This window comes from Oryzias latipes, chromosome 20 (genome assembly GCF_053564925.1).
Source record: "Oryzias latipes strain Hd-rR chromosome 20, Olatipes_Hd-rR_3.1".
NCBI classification, from domain to species: Eukaryota; Metazoa; Chordata; class Actinopteri; order Beloniformes; family Adrianichthyidae; genus Oryzias; species Oryzias latipes.
This window is the reverse complement of record NC_136256.1, coordinates 294,727-314,265: the sequence shown is the minus strand read 5'-3', so window position 1 is coordinate 314,265 and position 19,539 is coordinate 294,727. Positions and strand designations below refer to the sequence as shown.

Sequence of the window (19,539 nt, the reverse complement as noted above, 5' to 3'; positions counted from 1 at the left end):
AGGCACTTTAACATTGGGAGTTGGGTCATCTAGACCCACTAGACAGTGCTCTGAACCTTTTTTCTTCAATGATTTGTGATCTTCACTGGTGTCCATGGATTACATGAAATCTTTCCACCTTTATCCACCTTTGTCATGGTAGGGAGAACACGTCAATGGAAGGATAGGGTCATCTAGGATAGCACAAGGGTTACACATCAGGGTGTGTTACACACTTTCATTTTCTAGTTCTGCTAATTTATCAAAAAACGTTGATTTTGGAACTAAAAATGTGTCACTCTTCACTGTTTATCGCTAAAGAAGTATGAATGAAGCCGGTATGAATCAAACTTCACCCTTTAAGCTTCATTCATACCGGAAGTGAAGTTCGCGTCAAATTCACGTCAGATGCCTCGCTTTTGACGTGAGTCAAATTTACGTCACATGCCCAAAGCTGAGTCCCTAATTGGTTGATGCCCCTGATGCGCGAATCACATCTGGTATGAAAGCAGCTTAACATGTTGCAGAAGTGTTCATCACAAGTCCCTTGCAGAAAACAGAAAAACTAATGTGCATCCCTCTGCAGGTTCACTAAACAGTCTACAACCTGAATACATTGTGTGGGCCACCTGCATGCCCCATACAGATTTGCCCATCTTTCACTCACAGACAGCCCATTGTCACCCGTAAGGGCAGATGTGACTAAAGCTTTAGCTGTCTCTCTGCCCGTCTTTCTCTCAGTGCCTGTCTTTTCTCTCTGTAATTTTAGATGAGTGTAGTTCAGACTACGTCAGTGAAATCGCCTTTGCTCCAAACCAGACCAAGGACATGGAGGAGAAAATCATGGAGCTGCACAAAACATACAGGTCTCTTTGTGTTTGTGCTGATTCAAACTTCATCCATGTAAAGATCAGCTTCAGCCTTGCTAATCACCCAACCCCAACCCTTCCAGAGGGATGAGTCCAGCTGAAGCCGAGATGCACTTCCTAGAAAATGTAAAGAAACTCTCCATGTATGGGGTAGACCTGCATCATGCAAAGGTAAGACTAAGACTTGTAGATTTGTAACTCCAAATCTGTTTCAATCTAGACCACATTCACTTCAGATTACTTTTGTCTTTTCTGTGAGAGTTAGTGTTGCCATATTCTTCTTTAGCAATGACACAACAGTTGCTCTTAAAAAAACCTTTCCCAAAAGAATAGAGAAAAAACAACAACAACCCACAGTTGTTTTTAAGCTTAACATACACATCTTGCAGTAACTTGTAGGGAAAGAAGAACAAAGACCAACCTTCTCCACAAGCTTCTCGAGCATAAATTAGGCAAAGTCAGACACAGGTATCTTCAAAAGGTTTCCCAGCTTCAAACATCCACCATCATGAAGTTTGGACCTCACAGTGGCTGAGAACAAAGTCTGTGAGGAGAGGAGGCCACCACCCAGCGGAGGTTCCTCAAACAACTACAGTCCGGGTGCTGAAACTGAAACTCACAATCTAAACTGATAAAAGGGGCATTAACCCATTAAATCCATTGCGTGTGTGTGTGCGTTGAAGTTGCGGCCCTCCCTCAGCTAGACCCCGCCTTCAGTGGCCCCCAGGTAAATGTTGGTACCCCTCAGTTAAAGAAAGTCCACAATGCTCACTGACATGACTTGAAACGTTGAAAAGTAACAATAAATTAAAATTGAAGGAAAATTAAATTATCCAAATAAGTCATTACTTTTGAGTTTTTGATTAACAGAATTATTTAAAACAACAAACTAATGAAATAGGGGCTAGACAAAAATGATGGTACCTCCATAAAAAAACAGAACTAATTGCCCAGGGGGTCATGATGAACTCAGGTATGTCCTTTAATTGACATCACAGCTGTTTTCAAACCATAATCAGTCAGTCTGCCTATTTAAAGGGAGACAAATAGTCACGTTGCTGTTTGGTGAAAAGGTGTGAACCACACTGAACATGGACAACAGAAAGCCAAGGAGAGAATTGTCCCAGGACATTAAAAAACACAATTATAGACAAACATGGTAAAGGTAGCGGCTATAAAACCATCTCTAAGCAGCTTGAAGTTCCTGTGACCACAGTGGCACATATTATTCAGACGTTTAAGACCCACGGGACAGTAGCCAACCACCTTGGATGTGGCTGGAAGAGGAAAATTGATGACAAATTGAGGAGAAGGATAGTTGGAACTGTATCCAAAGAGCCCAGAACAACCTCCAAAGACATTAAAGGTGAACTCCTAGATCAAGGTACATCAGTGTCAGATCGCACCATTCGTGGTTGTTTGAGCCAGAGTGGACTTCATGGGAGACGACCAAGGAGGACACCACTGTTGAAAGGAAATCATAAAAAGCCAGACTGGAATTTGCAAAAATGCATTCTGGGTAAATGTCCTTTGGACGGATGAGACCAAACTGGAGCTTTTTGGTAAGACACATCAGCTCTATGTTGGTAGACTCAAAAATGAAGCATCCAACCAAAAGAACACAGTCCCTACTGTGAAACATGGAGGAGGCTCAGTTCTGTTTTGGGGCTGCTCTGCTGCATCTGCCACAGGGTGTCATGAAGTTGTGAAGGTAAAATGAAATCTCAAGATCATCAAGGCATTCAGGGTAGAAATGTGCTGCCTAGTGTCAGAAAGCTTGGTCTCAGTCGCAGGTCATGGGTCTTCCAACAGGACAAGGATCCAAAACACACAGCCAGAAACCCCCAAGAATGGCTGAGAGAAAAGCGTTGGACTATTCTGAAGTGGCCTTTTATGAGCCCAGATCTGAACCGTCAAACCTGAGACAACTGGAGCAGTTTGCTCATGAGGAGTGGGCCAAAAGTAGTACTAAATTTCCAGCAGCGTTCGCTCAGGTTGGGGCCATGCTGCTCCCGCCCCTTTCTGGTGATATTTTTGTGATGATTGACGGTGATGTTTGAGCAAAAACAAAAACATATGTCACACACCATGTGATCTGCGCAGCGTTTTCCTCCACCTGGGTGCACGCGTATGGGGCATCTTGGCTGCACTTATTTGGTGTCGCCAACATGAATTTCCATCCGTTTTTTATGAAAATATAGGAGTGGCTGACTGGCTGCTCCATAATAACTTGTGACCAGGGTTTAAATGTGAAAAAAGTCATAAGAAAGAAGATCCAAAAATGGTTACTGAATTTTGTTTCTCCTTTACTGATTTGTGTTTTAAAAGGTAAACTCAACAAAAAAAAAAAAAAAAATCAACACAGACTCAAAATTGGGAGCATATCCTCTGACTTCTCCACCTTAAATGTCAACAAGTCCAAGTCCAGTCCAGATTTACAGACAGTCATCTTCATCCACACTGAGGGTCTCAGCTGTTTGGGAGGAAGTGCTGCCAAGTGGCCATCAGTAAGACAGTAGACAAGAGAAGACGTGTTCAGAAGAACCATTGATGGATTTACAGAACTGTAGAATTGGAGTCTTTTGTTGGGTTTGTTATAATTCAACAGTGTTAACTGAACTGTGTTAATAAGGACGTTTAAATTAGAAAACAGCAGATATAGAAGACAGAAAAAACAGAAATGTATTACTGATTTATTTACTTGTTGACTTTTTTTTTATTTACGTATTTTATTGAATGAGAGTTTTATGAATACATTTTGTACAGAAAACAGTTAATAATGGAGCATAGTTAATAGCATAGTATATGCTCCATACAAATTTATTGGCTCTCAGACACTCACAAGTTGCCCGTGTGTGTGTGTGCGTTGAAGTTGCGGCCCTCCCTCAGCTCGACCCCACCTTCAGTGGCCCCCAGGTAAATTGAGTTTGAGACCCCTGGGGTAGGGGGTCAAAAGATCTGAAATCCACATTCCTTCTATGGTGTATGTGTACATGTTGTAGTGAATATTGTTGTAGGTTAAAGGGTGTGTGTACCAAAGGGTGCAGATAAAATTGGCGGGTAGGGCACAGAGAGGACATCCCCTGACTGCTGGCAGTGCTGTCCAACCCCCCCAAACCAAGGGTCCTTCCTACATGTCTAAGGTGCAATCAAAACTGAAAGGGGAGGGGCCCTCCAAGGTACATCACAGGCTAATCCCACCCCCATCACCCTAATTAGTTGTCATATAAGGAGTAACGTGAAGTGAAGCCGTGTTTGAAACCTTAAGCCAGACTGATAAATCGGCCCATACCTGCTGCCAGAGAGCCTGGACAGGTGTGCTAAACCACAGTGCGTGCATGTAGCTGTCGGGTAGATTATTATCACAGTGCTCGCAAATGTCTGAGTTACTGAGACCCATCTTGAACATCCTCTGTCCAGTGTAGTAAATTCTGTGAAGTGGCTTTTATGTTAATACTTTGGAAACAATCCTGTTTTTTAACTATTTGGCTAATAAATGGTAGCTGTGACAGGTTGATCTTTCCACATAACGCCTGTTCCAAGTCTAACCACGAGTTTGATTCTGGATTGTTTTTTGACCATTTTAAGATGAATTGTAATCTATTGGCTAAATAATAGTTGTAGAAGTTAGGTAATTCTAATCCTCCACAGCTTTTTTCAGACTTTAAAGTTTTTAGACTAATTCTTGCAGGTTTGTTGTTCCATAGAAAGCTTGATATGGATGAGTCTAATGTTTTGAACCATTTTAATGGCGGTTGTGTGGGAATCATTGAGAAGAGATAATTAACCTTGGGTAAGATTTTCATTTTTACCGTGGCTACCTTGCCCATAAGGGACAGAGGCAGGTTGGTCCAGCGTGTTAGATCGTCCTGTATGCTTTTCAGTAATGGGGTGTAGTTTAGCTGCACCAGTTCTGATAATTTGGGGGAAAAACAAATACCTAGATATTTGATATTTCCTGATTTGACTGGTAATGTGAGTCTTTGTTCCATATTCCTGTTCAGTGATAATGAAACGGATTTTATCCAATTAATTGAGTAGTTTGATATGTAGAATTCATTAATAAGTGTTGCTGTTTCATTGACAGAACGCAAGTTATTTAAAAAAAAAAAGTAATGCGTCATCTGCTAATTTTATGATGGCTGGGTTTGGTTTTAATTCCTTTAATGCTCTCATTCTGTCTTATTGCTGCAGCTAGAGGTTCAATAAATATAGCAAAAAGAGGGGGGAGGGGAAACCCGGTCTGGTTCCTCTTCCAAGAAAAAACCTGTCAGACATATGCTTGTTAGTTCTGACTGATTGTCACAAGAACAGGCAGACAACTGGATCCAAATCAGCAGGTTTATTAGCTGACCTAAAAGTTCACAAAGCTAAATTGGGGTCAAGCAGGCAGGAGTCAATAACAGATATGAGATCATCAGAGGAGAGACAGGATGGTCAAAATGCAGGCAAGAGTAGGGGCGGGGGCAGGGGGCAGGCAGCAGGCAAACAGAGTCAGAAACAGTCAGGAGCCAGAAGATCAGGTCCAGATATAACACTCGGTAATGAAGGCACAGTGACACAAAAAATATTTCACACTGAGCTCAGCTCAGTACAGGGTTTAAGTGTACTGTGGTTGATGAGTGAATGATAGATGTGTGTCATCCAGGAATCTGCGCTGGGGTTTCTGGGAGATGAAGTGTTGAGGATGAAGGTCCCGGCTGGTGACTAGAGGGGGAGACAGAGTTCTGACTTCTGACACTGGTGTGTTGGGGTTGTGATATAATATTTTAATCCAATCAATGAATGATTCCCCAAACCAAAACAAATTGATAGTAGCGGTTTTAGGCACGGGCAATACGGGCAATACGGGCAATTGACCGGGGCGTAAATTTCAACAGGGGGCGGCATCCCCGTGCTTGGAAGAAAAGAAAAATTGCGCCTCTATCAGTTTTCTGTTTTCTGTCATGTCACAGACTTTGGACCGGCTAAAACCAGCACATTGGCGCCCCGGCAGCTGCGCCTCCTGTCTGAGAGAAGGAAAGGGGGTTGGTGGGGGGCGCAGGCTGCGAGGAGCGCAACCTTGGTTGCACAACACCTGGGTCATGGCTTGTTGTTGGATCACTCAGCAGCTCATGTTAATAATGTCATTATTTTTGTATTATATATTATATATTATTTATATATCTAACTATTGTATATATTTTTACCACGTATATTTTCTGTGGTTTCGTTGGTGTCAGTATTTGACATAAAGACAGCAGGAAATGCAGGAAAACAGCTGCACTTTATGAGATCAGAAATAAACAATAGATCTTTTTTTATGAAAGTATTGATGTGGTTGGAGGAATTTTACTGTTGGTGTTGGACAGAATTAGGGAAATGCCAAATAATTTTTTAGTAAGCAGTGATGAGTTCTATGATTTAGTTTTTAATGTTTTATAAGACTTAAAATGATATTCACAATAAGTTTTTTTTTAGATCCAATCCCTCTGATATTTTTCCACAAAGACACACACAGGACGTCACACACCAAGAAATTATTGCCCAAAATGATGCAGGAGTCCTGCTCTAAAAAATGATGAAAGAGCAAATAAAACAGAAAGGCATGATTTGTTATTTCTTATTATTAAAATTTACGTAACGCGTTCTTTACAGTACAGTACTTACAGTGTACTTAAGTGGTATTTACATGGTACTTATTGTGTAACTACTGGGTACTTACAGGGTGTTTATATGGTACTTTTTATGGTACTTTACTGGGTACTTACATGGTACGTTTTTGTGTCTACTCTGTACTTACATGGTACCTACTGTGTATTTATGTGGTACTATTTGGTTCATACCTATGTGGTACATACTGGGTATTTCTAATATACTTACTGGTGTCTTTTGCGGTACTTACCACATGTAAGAACAAGGTAAGTACAAATAAAGTACCTTGACCTTTAGGTCTCACTTGTATGTTTCATGGTATTTACCATGAGTTTACCACAGAAACTACCCCTTAAGTACAATTAAACCGGACTGTAAAAGAAAGTCAGCCCTATTTCTACTCTATTACATGGTACTTTCAGTAGTAAATGCTAGGTATGTTCACGTATTGCCTTCCCGTACAGTCTATATACATACTTGGTCTTCTGACCTTACCATGGGGGCAATGCTAACTTGTTGGTAAAGGTGAAGTAACTGCATTGTAAAAACATATTCTGGCCTGATTACTTCTTATAACATGTGGCAAATTCAAAGAGAAACAAGACAGCAGTGAAAACAACAATCTTTAACCCTTGTGTTATCCTAGGCACTTTAACATTGGGAGTTGGGTCATCTAGACCCACTAGACAGTGCTCTGAACCTTTTTTCTTCAATGATTTTTGATCTTCACTGGTGTCCATGGATTACATGAAATCTTTCCACCTTTATCCACCTTAGTCATGGTAGGGAGAAAACCTCAATGGTCATCTTGACTCCATAGGATAGCACAAGGGTTATATACATTTTAGCCGGTGTCTTAAATGCAGCACAACTGTTCTCTCCGCATCTGAGGGTCTTCAGCATAGCCATGGGGGGATCTCTGGGTCCCTTAAGAGCCGGCTGTCTCTGATCAGCTTGTCCACGGCGACCGCAGCTTGGGAGCCACCAGTGAGGAGCTCTCTCCTTAGCTGGAATAGAATCTTCTTCGGTGCAAGATCTCTGCCTGAAACTGTTTGTTAACATCAAATTGTGTTTCCTTCAGCTCCTGGCTGTGGCTCTTCACCAGCTCCTTTTGTTTAAAATGCTAAAATTTTGAATCAATTGGTCGGGCTGTCAGATCTCCTTCCGCTGAACCCTGTGGAAAGCAGTCTTCTGGACTTCCTATGTGGGGAGCTTCAGCTGGGCGTCCATGAAGGTCTTCACCGTGGCCTCGGGGTCTTCTCCTGCCTCCTCCAGGATCCCCGAGATCACCAGGTGGTCTCTCATGCTCTTCGCCTGAAGATCCAGGAGGGTTTCCTTGATGGAGCCTCCATCAAGCAGCAGCACCTGCTGCTGACTGAACTCAAGGGAATCTCAGAGGCCTTGAAACTCTTTGTGGAAGATCTCCAGCAGGTTTAAGCAGCAGTACAGTCTGGCTTGTTTTAATATGGTGGTGTGATGAAAGAAGACCTAAACATTTGTTCAACTACTTACGCGATACTACAGCATGGTCTCACCAAGTATGAATGAGAAGTGAATGAATAATGGATACACATTGTCAGCACTTTGAGCGTCTGGAAAAGTGCAGAAAAGTTTCATCTATTATTATTAATAACCACATTTTTTTAGAGAACACTTAGGCTTTATTAATAAAAAAATATGCCAAACATGATCACAAACCTATTTTAAGGAAGAATAGAATCAAGGACCAAACTTCTCATCAAAATGTCTTAAATTCAAAATCTTGATCTGTTGACGTCTGAAACGTTTTTAAAGTGGGTCTGCTGTACATCTTAACTGAGTTTCTTTCCAACCATTCTAAAATAGTTTTATTCATTTTCATTTTCATTCATTTATTCATTCATTCAGATGAATGAGATTAAATAACTTTATAAAGAACAAAAAGGGGAAGTGCCATGATGTTTCTTGTGCCTATTTAAAACATTTTAAAGTCATTTCTTTGATTGGATGCCTTGTTTTTCGCAGATGTTAGCAGGATTACTTATGTCTTTTAATTTGTCTGTCTTTGTCTTCTGGGTTCAGATGGCAGGAACCCGCATTGACTGCCTTTCTTTAACTCACTCAGAGGTAAGACATTTTGTGTCAGTCTGTCCTCATGTCATCTTGAAATAAAGTGTTCCTATTTTATGGAATCAGTTTTGATAAATAGCTGTGACTACAGTTCCACAAACTCATCACTGTGCAGGGGCTTTATGCTACTTTATAGTATCAGGATGACTCCGAAGCAGGACGGAAATGGCTGTGTGAAAGATTTGTCATTTTAATGAACAAAAAGCCCCAATCCAGTTTGTAAAAAATGCAAAGAAAACCATCCCATCCCTACTAGGTGATGTGACTAATCAGCTGGAACCAGGAAGAGTCTGAAGCCGGCATATTCTTTGTGGAGGACATTATCTCTAAACTATTATGTTCTGACATGACGTTTCTGTGGTGATTGATGCTGAGATTATTTTTAGATTTCCAGTTTAGGATGATAGTTTTCTTTGCTATACATACATACTTCTTCAAGAACAATTCCTACTCCAGCCTGGAAGGGACAAGCACCAGATCAAAAATGCATCAGCAAAGGTTCACCTGCTATTTTGTGTTTCCTGCATTTGTGAACTGCAAGTTTAGCCTCACCAAGAATAAAATGAAACACTTGTCACTTCCCTTTTTCTAACATTATCAACCATGAGTCTACCTCGGACACAGTAGGCCTGGTTCCGGTAGATGACCTGCAGCCTATAAGAGAAGGCCCTTGATAAAATCTTGTAGTTCACACACAGCAGAGAGACGGGCCGCCAGTTCTTAATGTCTTGCAGATTTCCTCTTTTTGGAGAGAGAGCAACAACAGCCCTGCAGCAGGATGTTAGAAGAATCAAAGAGCAGACAGTCATTGAACACCTCCAAGATGTTAGGAGCAAGGATATCCCAGAAAGCCTTATAAAACTCTACAGTGAGGCCATGGATCCCAGGAGCCTTCCGGCCCTTCATGCTCTGACGGGCAGCATTCAGTTCAGGAAGCTGGAGAGGCCCATCCAGCGAGTTAATCTTCTCAGAGAGGTGAGGCAGTCCACTGCAGAACTCCTCCAACAGGCCGTCATCGCCATCACACTCACTGGTGTAGAGTGAGGAATGAAAGTCCACAGTCTTACCTGGTCAGGTCCAAACAGCTCCTCTCCTGTGCCGGACAATAAGGAGTGCATCACCTTCATCTGTCCAGCTTCTTCTCCAAACCAAAACAGAAGCTAGAGGGAGCATCCATTTCAGAGACATCCTGAAACCGGGACCCAGCCAGAGCTTCCTGAACTTTAGAGTCCAGCAGGGGCTCCAAAGTCTACTTTTTCCATTTGAGTAGTTCAACATGTCCTCGATTTTCAATGGATTCACTCAAAGACTCCAAGCCTCCAAGTCTATAACAAGTTGACAGTAATCCCGTGTAAGGTTTAGACACGCATCACCGTCACCCACCACACACTCCCCTGACACACCCTAATCCAATGCTTGGAGCCCCCCCTCCACACACACAGCCGAGGAAGCATCTACCCCAGATGTATGGATGGGTATCGTTAAGGTTTTAACAGTATTACTACTCTTATTGATACTTTTTGAGAACGAAAAATAAATGAATAAATAACAAATTAAGAACATAAAGTATTTTATTTCATCATTAAGCAACATTGTTTTTTAACAAAACATTTGACTTTATACATTTTTCCAACTTGAAAAGTAAAATACTACCAGGGCTCAGTACCCATCCCTACCCAGAAGCCTCACCACCGACTTCCAACACATCCACCGCCTCAGTGACACCAACACTCACAATACCTTCTACTGAAACCTCTTCCTCTGCAACCTGACTCACTCGTCCCTCACCTGGCCATCTTATCTCACCCCCCCCCCCCACTAACCACCTGGCTCAGGACAAGGTGAGGGGTTCAAACACGTCATTGATGGAGAAGCCCATCTCAACCAGCGTGTTCACCTGTTCAGGGTTAACCCTAACCCACATCAAAACAACAGCTCTGTTCATTCAGGCAGCAGATTTAATGGAAGCATGCAGATAACCTTCCCCACGGCCACAGCCACCAGAATCCCAAACTCCCTAACTCCTTCAATCACAATCCTCCCACACAGAAGAAGAAAAAGAAGAAGGAGGAGTCCTCCAGGAGAAGCCCCAGTCGACCTGCACAGAAGTCAAAAGAGTGAGGGGAAAACCAAACAGAAGCTGACAGACCGTCTTATTTTAGGCTTTTACAGCACTTATTCATCCGATTTAAGTCGATACACGAATAACAAATAGGGAGAATATTCCAGTATGGAATCATTGACCGCAGATCTGAAAAACAATGGATCAACTTTTTCTGTGGAGTCCACCCTCAGCCATTTGAAGTCTTGACTTACCAGACCTAATGGTATGAACATAAACTTTTGAAGGTTTTGGCTTGACCACCTCCAGATAAGAAAAAAAAAGTGCAAACCCTGAAAATCTCATTTTGACTGGTGAAAGCTATCATTCCAACTGCAGTAGAATAAGCCTTTAAAGATCACGTGTCTTTTTGTTTGTTCAGGATTCTGAGGGCGTAACCATCATGCTCGGCGTGTGCAGCAGTGGCCTTCTTGTCTATAGAGACAGACTAAGAATCAACAGATTCTCATGGCCTAAGATCCTGAAGATTTCATACAAAAGAAACAACTTTTTCATCAAAATCCGACCTGAAGAGGTATGACCACACAGCTGAGAGGGATACAGGTAACCATTGGGAAGAAAGTAGTTCAGAGTAAGAAAGAGTTTTCAGTGAGGAAGAGGGCAGGCAAAGAGGATTTGGTCAGAAGACAGATATGTGGATGGGCACATGCAGTTCAGGACACTTTAGTTCCAGTAGATACTTGGAGAGGAGGGCAGTGATTGCATGGAGATGATTGAAGAAAAGCTGCTCTCAACTAGGAGGCTTAAAGGTCAGAATGCTCCAAAAACCTAATCCACCAAATTCAATACCTGGGCCAACCAAGGTATGAAGGAAAAGGTTTATGTGTAAAGGTTCACATTCTTGACCTTCGTGACTCAGTTTATTATTGCAACCTTTTTCACAATCTTCTACTTTCTAACTCTCTATGTTTTTCCAAAAAGCTCTAAAAATAAAAAGTCCTGTATTTTCCCAACAGTTTGACCAGTTTGAGTCTATAATTGGCTTTAAGTTGCTGAACCACAGAGCAGCAAAGAGATTGTGGAAGGTTTGTGTGGAACATCACTCCTTCTTCAGGTCAGTCGATGCAATCATTTCATTTAAAACGTCTGCCTGATGAGACTGGAGCACATCTGACTTCTGTTACTCTCCTGTCCTTGTTTTTCCCTCAGACTGGTGTCTCCAGAAGAGCCTCCAAAGAAATTTCTGACTCTGGGCTCAAAATTTCACTACATTGGCCGGACCCAGATCCAGACTCGCAGAGCCAGCGCTCAGATCTCCAGAGTTCCACCTAATTTTCCACGATGCATAAGCAAGAGAAATATTCTTAGCCGCAGTTTGGATGGAGGTACTTGCACAGACTTTCTTTTTTTCTGTTGAATAACAGACAAGAAAAGTGCAACAGCGCTCTTTTTTGCTTTACTTCTTATTCAATCAGTCATGGTTAAGCAGAGCTCTGGAAACTCATCCTCATGGTTTTGATATTTATCATTCTAGATGTAGCCTGTACTAACATTGAGGCCAAAGTCTCTGGATTTTTTCTCAGAAGTGGTGTCAAGGTGTGATGTGTCGGCTCGGTTTTCACTTGTCAATTACCCATTTTGATTGGTCCTCAGCATCCCAGGCCACACCTACCTCTTCTGTTTTTGGCTCTCCAACCATCTCTGCATTCCCCAAAGCCAACGGGGGTACACATTCAGGTAGTTGGGAATGCTGCAGTAACCCTGCCGCTGGCTGCATGAAAAACGTTAGAGCTCTGCAGGAAGACTCACTTCTGCGTGGTTGGTGGGGGGGGATGCATGAAGGGCCACTCTCCAGCCTGCATTCCAACAAACCCATTGGCTTTGCATTTTCTGATTAACTGGACACAGCTGATCCAGGAAATCAGCAGTATATATGTAGCTAAGGCCTGTGGACTGACCCCCTCCATGAGGCCCATTTGCTTTGTGGATGAAGAATTCCAGCTTCACTCCGCCACACTCAGGATTATGCTGCATCCTGATTTGCTTTGCTTCAGACCTTCTTGTTGTCCTTATCTGGAGGATTCTTTCTTAAGGTGTCTTTACTCGAAGCAGGTGGAAAAGTGTGGACACAAAACTCAAAACAAACATTGGTATCCATTATAAAATTATCTGTCTTTCTGCATATTTAAATATCCCAGTAAAATCACCTTTAAGACACCACAAGGTTTTCCATCCCAGGAAAAGAAATATGAGAGGCGAAAAAACCTCTGTGCACTAATGTGGTTGTTTTTTACAACAACTTGTGAAATAATCATTAATGTAACAGAATAAGAATAAATACAGACATTTTCTGATGTAAATATTCTATAATATATTATATTTTTGAAAAATTTTTGGCCTAAGAGGAAACGAGCCATAAATATGAGTGAGTGTGCCATAGAGAGCAGCTGTAAATAAAAGCACGTTGTAGCTAGTTTGAACAGTTGTTCTGCCAAATGCTGAATTTAAACAACAGATTGGTCTGTTTGTAAATGTTGAATCAATAATTGAAAATAATTTCAAATGTGTAATGTTTTTTTTAACCATGCCAGACAAAAGTGTTTTCCCCTCACCTGTGGCAGTAATGGTGGCAATATTTGTGGTTCATGGATGATGAATGGAGGGAAGGAGGGATGGATGAATGGAGGGATGGAGGGATGAATGGAGGGAGGGAGGGATGGATGATGAATGGAGGGAAGGAGGGATGAATGTAGGGATGGACTGATGCCGCCTGTTGTTTCTTGTTGCAAAGTGAAGTGACTTTAACCGGCTTGTATGGGGAAGCATTTTTTCTAGTTTATGTTAGAGACGTAGCCTGAAACTTGTTTTTTACTACTGAACTAAAGTTACTGAAACTGATTTCTGTGTGTGTGAAACCATTAGCTCTCAGTAAAACTCACTTTGACCATCTTGAATTCAAATACGATGAAATGAAGAAACGGTAAAGGAAAAACACTTTTTTATTTACATGTAGCTGCTGTCTGATGCAAGCAGCTGCATGTATTCACATGTATTCTGGTGATGCCCTTAGTAAATTTTAGACAGACTTGGACTGTTTTTGATGCTTGCTGTCATCATTTCTTCATTTAACAAAAGATAAACCATGATTTGAACAGTTATTACAAAGTATTGGCCAGATGTGATTTCCAATGCTCTCCAGTTCATTTTTTATTGGCCTGTAATTACCAACCCACCATGTGACAGTCATTGAGCTTTGGCCACACCCCAAACCTTAAATCAGCTTTGTAGTCGCTACACGGTGGGGACATTTTGAAGTGGACAGCAGCCAAAGATGGACCTCAGGTTTGGTTTTCACAAACTCCACTGGCTTCCATGAATTGTGATGATGACTGCTGCAGCCAGGTACTTGCTTCCTGGAGCAGGTTACCACCATTCATTTGTGATTTTGCAGTTACAATTAGAGCTGCCATGCCAGTCTGCAAACTCCCGTCTAACATTTCCATGGGTCTGGGATGCTATTTACTACGGTCTCTTGGAACCCAAAAAGGCATTTTCATCCAGGTCATTAGGATCTGAAGAATCTGGTTAGACTTTGGACAGTAATGACTGTCCCTCATCCGCCTCGTTTCAGATGGGGAAAAGGGAACCCATAACATCCCTCAGTGTGACTATGGACTCCTAGGTCTATGTGACCAACAAACAATGTTTTTGCCCAACCAATTTTCAGCCAGGTTCTCCAGCTGTTTGCTTTATGAGTGTGAAATAAGAACATGTGCATGACATTCCAATTACATTAGTGTGACTTGGCATCTCAGACCTTGAGATATAATTTGACTTATTACATGTGTGACATGGCACACAGATAGGTGCACAGCTTGAGGAAACATGTTTACATCCATAGACAATGTTCAGTCCCCACTTGGAGAATGAACCTTGTCCCCATTTGAGAACTGACTCGTGAGCAGTTGGGATATTGAATATCACACTAGTAACCATGGTAACTACTAACATCATCACTACTGTGTGTGTAGATATGGGCTTGCCACTGTACCAAACATCTAAACCAATTGCTGTCAGAGACCTCATCCCTACTGTGACACCAGAGAGGAAGGCGGAGGAGAGCGGGCTTGAACCTGGTGAGAGACTGAGGAGCCACAGAGCAGCTCTGGAAGGGGATTTGTCTTGTAAAGTAGGAGCAAAGAACAGTAACTTTAAAACTTTAGTCTACCTCAGAGCTTCTCAACTATTTTTGCCAGGCCCCCCCTAGGAAAAGAAAATGTTTCGCACCCCACTTAACCCCCCACCCCCCACACACACACACCCGCGCGGCGACACTATGTTAGTTTATTATCTATAAAAATTGTGTAAGTATACCTAAAATTGTATCTTTTAACAATAAAAAAGAAAAAATCAATGTAAATCAACTTTTAACAAACATTAAATTAATTTAGCCACAGAAACCCAATTATAGTCTAAAATAGAAAAGAAGCTTAAAGTGCCTGAAATAAAAAATCTGTCTGTGTGCTTTAGCAGAGGTTAAGCTTAGTATCTTAGAGTAGCTTTGGACACCCATAAATCACTAGTACACCATTCACATACACAAATATCATATTATAACAGTTTCATGAAGGCCAAAGGAGCCCTGTTACAGGCAATCCCTGCCCTGAATTTGTCATTTTCTTCTCAGCTGAGAGGTTTTTGATGGAGCAACAGGCAGAAGCGGAGACAGACGCGAAGCAGCAGATGGAGGATTTGGTGGAACAGCAGGTAGAGGAGGCCAGAGCAAAAGACGTTTCTCTGCAGAGTCCTTTGAACCCTCAGAAACATGACACAAAAGTAAGGCCACACTTCCCCTTCACTTGCTTTGGCAGTACACCTCAGTTTGTAAGTCTACCTGTTCATTTGTTCAGACTGAGCTGACTGACACCACCTTGGATGGAGAACTTACAGCTACAGAGGTAGGTGTAAGGTCTTCACAATGTGGACCTCCTTTAAAAACTAAGTCTAAGTTGTTTGCCTCTTTACCTGTCTCACAGTCTGACCGGGATGAAGACTTAAAGACACAGGTAAAATAACAAATACAAATAAAATACCTTGACCTTTAGGTCTCACTCGTATGTTTCATGGTATTTACCATGAATTTACCACAGAAACTACCCCTTAAGTACAATGAAACTGGACTGTAAAAGAAAGTCAGCCCTATTTCCACTCAACTACATGGTACTTTCAGTAGTAAATGCAGGGTATGTTCACGTATTACCTTCCCATACAGTCTATATACATACTTGGTCTTCTGACCTTACCATGGGGGCAATGCTAACTTGTTGGTAAAGTAACTGTATTGTAAAAACATATGGTACAAAAGTACCATGTAAGTACCCAATAAATTCCATAAGAAGTACCATGTAAATACCCTGAAAGTACCCAGTAGTCACACAATGAGTACCATGTAAATACCACTTAAGTACACTGTAAGTACTGTACTGTAAAAGAAAGTGTTACCACTTTGTGATTCTCCTTTTCTTCAGCTCTCATGGCTTTAGCTCTTTGTCTTTGGGTTAGAACATTCCAAAATGCCACCAGTCTTCTTTGTTTGGTGTTAAACTCCTGATGCACAGCCACTCACCTTTTTGTGTTTTTAAAAGTTTTAGGTTTTAGCCATACTTACTAAATCGGGAAACATGTATGGTATTTGATAATTGTAAATCAAGTTTTCATAAAACTGTAACAGAAATTCCACATAGAACCATTCTTGGCCCAATTATCTTGTACATAAGCCTGTACATAAACAATCTTCTAGAAATTGGAAGTCCAGATGTATGCTGATGACACAGTTGGTCATCTATCCGGCAAAGATGGTAACGCAGTTAACCAATAGTTTAACTGGAAGACTATTGTTTGTCTCTCAACACAAAGAAAGCTAAATGTATCTGTTTCTTCATTAAAAAATAACACTATAACCAACTCCTTACATGTTTTTATAAATGAAAAATCACTTGAGGGCTGCACGGTAGCACAGTGGTTAGTGCTCTTGTTTTACAGCAAGAATGCCACCGGTTCATATTTGTTTGCTTTATTCTCCATCTGACCCTTAGGGGAGCTTGGAGAGTCCTGTAGAGGAACAGAAAGTTCACACCACCATTAGTGCTCTGCGGCGCTCCTTCTTAGAACAGGAAAGTGGAGAAAAAGAGATGACAGAATGGGACAAGCGCTTGGCCTCATCGCCTTTCAACCGTACGGACGACTACCCAATGATTGAGCCACTGGAGCTCGATCAGGTGAGCTAGTCAGACATGCACACTGGTTATATAATCTCTGACCCCTCCAAGAGGGTTCTGAATGGAAAAAATAAAACCTGAAGTGGGACAGATTTGTTCATTCACTGATCTAAAAACATTTCCCATCTCCAGGATCTCAGCTCTGTGTTCATCCAAACAGGCCCTGATAAAACACTGAGTCGTTAGGAATATGAAACATCATAAAATACTTTTTTCTTTATGTTTATTTGATTCTATTAAAGACATTTGATAAGAATGATGGTACCGCGATTTAGCCATAGCTTCAGCTTTTTAGGAAAAGTCACGCCCCTTTAACTGTCTCCACCAATCATTCTTGGAGGCTTAATCACATGTCATCAGTCTGACCAATCAGAAGTGGTTAAAATCTTCACTTCCTTGTTCTGATTCTGCTCATAAAGTCTCTCAGTTCTAACAAAAATACCAGCTAAAGTTCGTCTTTAGCGGTGTAGCTTTCCACAGAATCCGGTGTCAGACCATGGAACAAGTGAACAAAACCATGAAGCTCAGAGAAGAGAGTCTGTCTGCCATCACTACAACTCCCATGATGCATTGGGTTAGAGTGACAGCATCTCAGCGTACAATGAGTCTTTCTTGTTAAACGTCTTAAACCACAACGAACACACATGAAACAGTTTTTAAATCTTCTCGTGTTCCTAGAAACTCCATAACTGAGCTAAATGGTTTACAAAAAAAGAAAAAAACTCAACAAAACTATCGATGAAGCATTATTGTCTGCTGTCATTTCATACACACGATTGCTGACACTATTGCTATCTGCATTTTCACTTAGCTTGTATTTCCTGCTAAAGTATTTAACACCCTTACCTGTCCCATAATTCCTCACCTGTTTTCCTTTTTGTTTTTCTTTGTTGTATGTTATTTGCAGCCAAAAACAGCATTTGATGATATGTCACCAGAATTGACAGCTCTGATGATGTCATCCAGGGAGCAGGAGTCTCTGAGAGATCACTGCCTGCTTAAGGTGCTTGTCTGGTTGTGTGTTTGTTTGTTTGCCTGTCTGTCTATTCACCTGTCTGTATAACTTTCCACTTGTTCATGTATCTGTCTGCTCACCTATCATTGTATGTCTAGCCACGTGTGTGTTCGATCACTTGTCTCTGTGCCTGTATGTTTATATCTTTCTGTTTGATCTCAACTGAGTTGTGTTGATGAGTCTTTCATTTATCTTACTTACTCTTAAGTCTTTCTGCTGGTTAAATCAATTCATGTTGAAAGTATGATCTAAACAGGACTGCACAGAAGTGTTGGCATTAAGAAAATAAACAGTAATGCGGTTGTAATTATGAGCTCTAATGACAGCTGATCATTCCAGGCTTACCAGAAAAACAACTGTTTAAGAATCCAGCTGACAAAACTGAGGAGTTTTTCCTACGAGAGACAGCTAATGCTGTAGATATGGTAGAATATGAAATCTTAAATGTTTATACACCTGACTGAACTCTTTCTGCCAAAGGGGTTAACACTTCTAATGGTAAAATCAACTACCACTGTGCAAAATGACATTGAAAAGGCCAAGCTTGTCATATGAGTGGAAAATTCCAGTCATAAATTCTGCCTCTTTACACATTTTTATTTCAGACTGTGGAGAAGGAGGAAGCAGTCTTCCTGCTGACAGAGACATGCAACCTGGACCAACAAATAGCAGAAACACCTCAGGTAGCAACAAGTTTTACGTGGCAGCCACCAAGTGACCCGCTCTCACCAGGATTAGGCCTAATGCACACTGCAGATGACACCTTTGCAGCAGATACACAATGTGTCCATGACAGCAGCAATGCTAATGATGCAAATACAGACAACAATCCAGGATACACATCTGAGTTCAGAGATGAGGAGCTTAGCATAGAAGCTAGCAGTGACAGTGATGAAAACAGAAGTGAGGCTAGTGAAGACGCTATCAGTGTTTTAGCACAAACGGCAGTGGAGGAGACAACAGAGGCTGCAGTCAGACAGACTAAAAGCCCCCAGAGATGTAAAGATGCCAAGTGTGCAGCTTTCACTGAGCAAGAGTTTACTGAAGAAACTGAAGTGCCCGGCAGACCCTGTTCAGTCTTCAGCTCTTTTCCTGTGGAAGATTCACGTTTCAATGACAGCGAGGACTCTGGTGACTCCAATGATGAAACAGCACGGAGGTCTGAAGACTTCCCTTCATCCCCTTTCCATCAACTCACCTCCTGGTATACAGCCCATGAGACACAGGATCCGGCGAACAGAGACAACAAACAAGACGAATCTGAACCTTTGCAGCAGACACAAACGGTGAACACTTCCTGTACTATTTAGAACTTCTCCAGTTGTTTCTCCCCCATGAAACCTAGCCCAACGTGTTCCCTAATTAAAACTGCCCGTTACACTGGTCCATGTTGAACGTTTCCTGGTTAAACCTTTCCCAGTCAGACATACCCCTATTGGATCTGCATTACAATCCATTGTTGTCCTGCCCAATTCACACCTATCCTAACAATACCCATCCTGATCCCAGACAGACCGCTACAAACATGGTAACTCTCTTTAAACGTTCCCTAGTACCATCTGCCTCATATACACTTGAGAAACAATCCTGCCT

The 19,539-nt window shown here is 41.7% G+C and overlaps 1 protein-coding gene across 13 annotated transcripts in view; it reads left to right on the top strand.

The window, feature by feature from the left end:
- LOC144988209 (band 4.1-like protein 3) overlaps positions 1–19,539 on the top strand; it is a 90,011-nt gene that overhangs the window by 37,216 nt on the left and 33,256 nt on the right. For 5 of the 13 annotated variants that reach the window (XM_078938343.1, XM_078938348.1, XM_078938340.1 and 2 more), the window contains exons 8-21: positions 749–845; positions 932–1,019; positions 8,544–8,588; positions 11,075–11,227; positions 11,670–11,767; positions 11,863–12,038; positions 12,307–12,390; positions 14,685–14,789; positions 15,341–15,489; positions 15,564–15,611; positions 15,690–15,719; positions 16,749–16,931; positions 17,839–17,934; positions 18,552–19,232. In XM_078938343.1, coding sequence (XP_078794469.1) covers positions 749–845; positions 932–1,019; positions 8,544–8,588; positions 11,075–11,227; positions 11,670–11,767; positions 11,863–12,038; positions 12,307–12,390; positions 14,685–14,789; positions 15,341–15,489; positions 15,564–15,611; positions 15,690–15,719; positions 16,749–16,931; positions 17,839–17,934; positions 18,552–19,232 — 2,033 coding nt within the window. The remainder of the gene's footprint in view (positions 1–748; positions 846–931; positions 1,020–8,543; positions 8,589–11,074; positions 11,228–11,669; positions 11,768–11,862; positions 12,039–12,306; positions 12,391–14,684; positions 14,790–15,340; positions 15,490–15,563; positions 15,612–15,689; positions 15,720–16,748; positions 16,932–17,838; positions 17,935–18,551; positions 19,233–19,539) is intronic. The other 8 variants (XM_078938347.1, XM_078938344.1, XM_078938345.1 and 5 more) reach the window with 3 other exon arrangements.